The 7,189-nt window shown below is 33.6% G+C and overlaps 1 protein-coding gene across 8 annotated transcripts in view; it reads right to left on the reverse strand.

Annotated features, from left to right (window-relative positions):
- Positions 1-7,189, reverse strand: part of SORBS2 (sorbin and SH3 domain containing 2) — a 322,092-nt gene that overhangs the window by 90,099 nt on the left and 224,804 nt on the right. For 2 of the 8 annotated variants that reach the window (XM_007466540.1, XM_007466538.1), the window contains exons 1-2: positions 7,075-7,084; positions 2,215-2,307 (exon numbers count right to left, since the gene is read on the reverse strand). The exons of 2 other annotated variants lie outside the window; for them this stretch is intronic. In XM_007466540.1, coding sequence (XP_007466602.1) covers positions 2,215-2,307; positions 7,075-7,084 — 103 coding nt within the window. Of the gene's footprint in view, positions 1-2,214; positions 2,308-7,074; positions 7,125-7,189 lie in introns of those variants that run through there. 4 more of the 8 variants (XM_007466539.1, XM_007466547.1, XM_007466546.1 and 1 more) reach the window with 4 other exon arrangements.

Raw genomic sequence — 7,189 nt, forward strand, 5'->3', positions numbered from 1 at the left:
GCATTCCTGGCTTGGTGTCGGGCATTGGACTTGACGTCCTTAGAGGTCCTTTCCAACTTTATGATTCCAATACATGAATTGTCCATTGGGACTCTACTTCTTGTAAAAGCAAAAGAGAAAGACAGACTGATTTAGTGGACAAATAGTTGATGACTAGCAGCTCATATTGACTCTCTGATCTGGGAGGAGAGATTGGGAAGGTTAGAATCTTTTGTGGAGGTAGTCTAACAGCCTCTACTTAAAGGCTGTTCTATTTTAACAATATTTAAAGCAATAAATATTTATTAATCTTCCTTTGATTCACAAAAAGACTGTCAAATAAGTTCTTAATTATGAAGGCTACTGTATAATGTGAGTGAGCATACAAAGAGGCTGATTTCTTTCTTCAAAATGTAATTAAAACTTCTTTGAAAGGGGCTCATACCTTACATGTCTAACTAATACAAAAGAGATCTATTTTTAATGTAACAATTAAATCCAAAATTGAGGGGACCTCATTCTCTAGAACTCTTACTCCTATTTGATATAATAGGAGTGATACGAAATTTAAAATGGTCCAGAGCGACTACTAACTTTTATTACTGAAGATTATTTTATATTCCCAAAGTATTTAACATTTTCTAATATTTTGATTCTGAAGCATTAAATATATTATATTAAGTTGAATGATATGAAATTACTAATCTTCTAGCTTTGACTCTCCAAAATGGCAGTCTCTAGGTCAACCTAATAGTATTCTTTCTGTGGTTACTTTTATAGATAACAACAGTATGGCATTTTTGAAGCATTGCCATGTTCCCTAGCATGTGCCTTAATGGTCCACATCTGAGTAGCTTGGGCTAGAATTTTACTTGGCTGAAATGTCAGTGATATTCATGGTATACACATTCCAACTACCTGATGTCCCTGGACTTCATTTTATTTACTTTCTTATTTCTCTTCATTCTCATTTCCCTCAGGTGTCCAATGTAAACACATTTGTAGTTTTTCTAACATTTTTCATGCTCACATACACATGAACAAACATGTACAAATACATATATAAAGAGAATTTTTTTCAAACCAAAATGAGATCATACTACATACATTGCAATGCAATTTACATTGTTTTAAAAAATGTAATATATTATGGAACCACCTGGCTTCGTATTTAAACTTAGACATTGAAATCTATTTATGGATTGGAGGTGGTGGGCAGGAGTGGGATTCTCCACATGCAAGTTTGTTTTTTCCCTCAACGAAGCTGGGTAGTTTAGGATCAAGTGGCTTTAAGGCTAAGGACATCCTGACTATTTAATTAACGACTAAATGTATGTGTGTAAAAGACACTAATATGCACCGTGAGAATTAGAATTTTTTAAACACTCTTCATCCCTTTCCCACTTCTGCTCCAAAAGCCATGAATATTATAAAAAAAAAACAAAACCAAGGAACCCTCAACTAACCAACCAACAATCAAACCAACCAACCAACTAACCAGTCACCAAAATATATGGGTGTATTTCAGGGTCTAGAGAGGCCAGGGTGGAAGTCATGAGAGATTATTTATTATAAAGCGACTCACTTTAGTGGATGCTGAAATATCACACCCCCAGTTACTTTCTAGAGTATATTTATACTTGTGGGTGCATGTTAGTCTTAATTGGACCAAGATGTTTAAAAATATATATTAGAAGTTTCTCTGCTTATTGGATTAAAGGAAGGTTTAAAGTCTCTTTCAAAACTAATATTCTATCATTATATTTGCAACCTTTGGTATAGAAGCAAATTAATAAAGATTCAGTTTCCTGCAAATCCCACTTCCTGACCCTCTGTGTCCCAACCCCCCAACAATTTTTAGGTAAAAAACAACAAAAGCACCTGTGAGTTATCTTAACTAAATATTATGTTCCTTTAGTTCATGCAATACAAAAACTTCAATAGTTATTAACACTTGCATTTACTTAACACATTTTTGGCAAGTGACTGTTGTTTTTAATTAGATTTTTAAAATGTTTTCTACAAGATATCAGTTTCCTTTGGCTTTTTTATTTTTAGAGCAAAACAGTCATAAGGGATAGGAGCTATTCTTGAGACAAGAAAAATAAGAACTTGTGGGGCATTAGAAAGGTATTTACAGCCACTTTCGTCATCCAAACAGGATAATTCTGGAAAGAAAGAAAGGTCAGAGAAAGGCATTCAAGTATGACATTCTGTGAGTTAGTGATATTATACCTGCAGCCAATAGGTTTGGAGAACTTTGAACTCTCTTCACAGATGTTAATGTAACAGACATGGCAGCACGTTTGCGAGCACACCCACCGCTATCTGGAAGCAAAAAAATGATATAGCAGAGGCCACAGCAAAGGATAAAGCACATGCAGTATCATGCATTTTCAGTGAAAGGTGGCAGACATCCATGAGAAAGATGGTCAGAACTAGTAACCATGGAATACATCTGCAGAATTTACACCCACCCCAAACTAAAACAAAACAAAACAGAAGAAAAAGCCAGGGGTCTGTCTTAGAAATAGATGCCAATGATTTAATAAAAAATCAGATTTTATACTTAACATGTTATGGGTTTTCTTTAAATAACACACAGCTATAGAATTCAACTTTGTTTATACCATTTAAATTCAACTATTAAATTTACAAGCAGTGTAACTAGCTTTTAGAGTTATGAATAACCTGTATTTCAGGATTAAGAGCTATGGTATAACATACTTTTGTATCCATCCTATAGGTTTTACTGTATTCTAGCTATTATGATTCCTGCAAACAGCTTGAAGAACCTCTTGAAGTAAAACTTGTTAGCTGTTATAGGTATAATATATTTGATACATAAGATTCATAAAGAAAAACAAATGCTGTTATGGCAATACTGTGTCTTCCCATGGTTATTATTAGTTATGGGAATAATTTGCCTAATTGAAATAAAAAACAATGTTGATATATACAGTACTGAAATGACCATGTTTTTAAAAATTAGTTTTTGTACTTTTGAAACATATGTATATGATCTATATATTTTCACTTATGCAAATCACAACGTGAAGCAAAATAAGTGAAAATTCATCAGCTATTTTAATATGATTTGAGAAGTTTAGCATAACAAGACTTCTAAAATTGGAAGGTTAATGTTCTATTTACGAACAGATTCCAATTCCATTCCCACATTCCTTTTTATTTGGAATGTGCAATAAATAGTTTTGCTCATTCCCCTGCAACCAAAAGAACTTAAATTTAATTCTTTTTGAAAGTTGTAACAAGATGAATTCTTTAACCACCAATATTAAACGTAATTATTATATACTGCTGCATGCTAGTCTTATATATTATTTTTCTTTATTTCTTAAGGAGTGTATCCACTTTGTTTATTGGATGTGAGAGAATTTAAGAGTGCTTGAAAGTATGATTTGGACTAATTGTTGGTAAAATCACAAGTAGTAAGGTCAGCAGACCTTAAAATTGATAGAATGATTCTCATGTCAAAATATAATTTCTTAAATATTGATATATGCTTAAAATAACAATTTCGTAATGCAGATAATAATTAAAACAGAAAAATGACTTGAAAACAACATACGAAAGTAAATCAAACAAATCAAAGACCAAATACAGAAAGACATAAATGGTAGAAACATACAACAAAATGTGTCTTCAGGAGAGGCACCGATAGGATTTTAGAAATCTCTGCAAACTGAAAATAGCTACAAGAGATGAGTGTTTCTGATAAAATGCAGGTAATATAATTGAATATGCAGTATATAGCAGCTATCAATGTCTAAAAGGGTTAAGTAGTCCAGGGTGTTGAAAGTGTAAATGGAAAGCTCTCTAAGAGATTTAATTTTCTAGTTCTTTTAATTTTGAACATCTGAAAATAAGCAGAGATGCAAAGGGAAAATTTCAGAATGAGGAGACCCAAGGTCACTGGTTAAACCTTTGGTTTCCCAAACTCTGTGTTGAGCACCCACCTCAGTGGATTCACAAGGGTTTGGGGACACAGTTCGCATTTTTGAGGAAAACACAGCAATATCTATCAGACAGACTGCATACACCACTGTCCTGAGGTAGTTCCCAGTTTCAACATGAGAGGTCGTGTTATCTTCCTGTAAATGATGTCACATCTTTGTAAAGCTGGGTTTTTGGTGATTGCTGTGATGGAAAGCAAGTGCCCTGTGAAAGTAACCTGGACCAGTAACTGGGAGTGGTGACGTACAATCTAATACCAAGTCTGAAAAGTTTTGTAGCATCCAATACGCACAGACATCCCAATAACGAGTAACTGTGGTTATAAAGAATGAGATAAAATGATTACTTTTCAGTTGAAGTATATTATTTTTTCAGATTGCTTCCGAGTTGATAGAACATGAGTACTTACTAAGTTGTTTGCACCTAACTACTTAATAAATACAACTGTTAGGTACTTATTTTGGCTTGAGAGTGTGGTGGAAAATTACTGAACTATCTTGGCACCGTAAACCAAGAAAGTGTGGGAAACTCTGGGTTAAATAATTTTTGTATTCTAGGTAACTCTAAGAACTAGATAAAATGACTGGTGAATTTGTCTTTATTAACAGGTTAATAAAGAGCTTAATTTGAAAAGTTGAGGCATTTGTGAAATTGCTGGAACAGAGAAATCTATTATATTCTGTTTCTACTTATTGTGTCGATACTTTCTGCTAGTTATTGAAGATACCTTTAAGATCACAAAATGAGGGTGCTGTCTTACATACTTAGGTCATCCCAAAGAATCCTAATGCTACCATTACCTTCACACTCATTAATGACCTGCACACTCTTCCAGGCAGCGGCAAGACTCTCAGTAGCTGTTTCTACTGCTGGAAAACACTCACAGGAGTAAACCACATACAGTGAATCATTTGATGTCTTATTCTCTTTCCTCCATAGCTAAGATTTTCCTTAGAAAATAGTGGATCGAAAACTCCAAGAGTGCAAATATACAAAACATGCTGTTTTGTATATTTTTATACATTATTTAGATACTTTAGTATGAAAAATGTATCACAATTCCCTTGGCTCGTTTATTATGTATTTGACTAAAAACAAAGAGCTGCTTTAAAAGAATCTTTTTTTTTAAACATTAGTGACTGAACATTGAAATAGTAATATATCCCTTTAATGATTGATAGGTATTTAAATAATGAAGACCCATTTTATTTATTGGATACTTAGGAACTAATTTCTACTTCATTTTGAGATACAGTGAAAATGCTTTTTTCAACTTCCTACAGTATTATTTATATATATTTTCAAAAAGTATATTTTTATAGCAACATTATAGTATTTTAACATTTTAAACAAAGGGTTCCAGTCACTTCTAATTAATTATGTATGCATATGTTTGAATATCATTTTTTACATGCATACATAGATGTATAAATTCACTCATATAATCAAAGTATCTATGCAAATTAGCATTCCATATAAAGCCCAGCTTATTCCTTTTAATGAAAGGATGTTTAAAGGGTTATATTCATGCTGCTGTAACAGTAACTTGGCTCAAGTACCCTAGAGAACTAAACAAATTTACAAATTTCTATTTGCCTACTTTGTTATTATGGACTGAATTCTATGAATGGGAAGGTTAATTACTAAATGCATTGTAATGTATATGGCATATTTAGTATAATCACATATTATACCTCTGTCATAATAGGGTTATAATAAATAGGAAAATCAGACTCCACAAAATGAAGGATATTGGGAAGTTATGTTCAACTTAGGTCTGCAGGAAAATGCCGTAGAACAATAAGTAAACATAACTTTCTCCTGTGCACGTCCTGCTGGAGTGATTTTTGCAGTTTCACAGTATGACTTACCATAGCTCAGCTGTGGGCTCTCTATTCTATTTGCTTTCTTCAATCACTTTTCCCTAATAATATTTTCCTTTCATTTCCCATGTATAATTCTGTCATCTCCAGTTGTCCAAATGACTTTTCTTGGTTCATTTCCAGGGTTATAATTTCTCTTGATTTCTAAGCCTTCCTTGTATATTTCAACTGTTTCCAATATCCTCATCTTGCCTGGTGCTCTACACACCTACGGGCTGACTGCATCTTCAGGGGCGAGCCGACCTCGAATTCTCTGAGGTCGGTTACGGCAGGTTTCTGCTAAGGGGCAGCCGCAGAATCATGTTCAATAGCGCATGTCTCTACACTTGATCTAGGGATTAGATATTGGTTTTCACCAGTGGTTTTTAACCCTCCCTTGAGGCATTTTGATAACAAGAGACAGTGAAAAGACAACCAGCTTGACATGAGAAAAATGTCTTCCACTATCCTTTCTCCTTTGCTGTGGAGTGACGGCACTAAAACAACTTTCCAGTGATCACTTGTGGATAGGAAGAGCTATTTTTAAAATAAAAGTTACAAGATTTCGGTGAGACAGTTGTTTTCCAGAATTATTCAATACTGAGTATAAAAATTTCAGGGGTAGAGGAAGGTGAAAATATAAGCTAAAATGCTTATATTATGGAAAAAAATCATATGTATCAAGCAAGTATCACAAACATTTTTACAGTTAATCTGTATACAGCACAAGAGTTCAGAGCATCCCTGTTATTAAGCTATTTGGAGATACTGTTCCCACATCAAAAAATATAATGCTTAAGACTTTAGGTGTATTGTGTCTGTGGATTAATTAAGCTGATTTCCTGTGAAGCTTTGGCACTCTATCTATGGTCACTGTCAACATAAAATGTTTACAGAACGGGGGATTTTAAATATTTTCTACTAGATCAACTTGCCTATGAATTTAACCTATTTTAAGTGAGAGATTTCAAATGTATGCATTGAATGGCATGCTACCTCTTGCTAGGGTTTACAGGAGTTAATGTCATGATGTGATTACAGAGAAAGGGAGTAAGAATAGACAGCAAAATGGAAAAGTCTACTTTTGATAGCTATAAGATTAAAACACAAAAACAAAGAAATCAAGTAATGAATTTAGACTACCTAAGAAACTCAGTATCACATTTAGGATCAGCAGAGTGCTAAACTAATGATTTAGGGCCAAGATGATATTTAGAGAGCAAGGCTGAAGAGTTTAGAACTAACAGAGACAGCATACCTGTGTTCATTTTGACCTTGGAGGGTTTGTTATTAAAGTCTTCAGTTTTCCTGTAGAAAAAAAATGATGTATTAATTTGTTCACTAGCATGGGGAACAAAATATCATGAAAGAGT

This window comes from Lipotes vexillifer, unplaced genomic scaffold (assembly GCF_000442215.2).
Source record: "Lipotes vexillifer unplaced genomic scaffold, Lipotes_vexillifer_v1.1 scaffold951, whole genome shotgun sequence".
Taxonomy (NCBI): domain Eukaryota; kingdom Metazoa; phylum Chordata; class Mammalia; order Artiodactyla; family Lipotidae; genus Lipotes; species Lipotes vexillifer.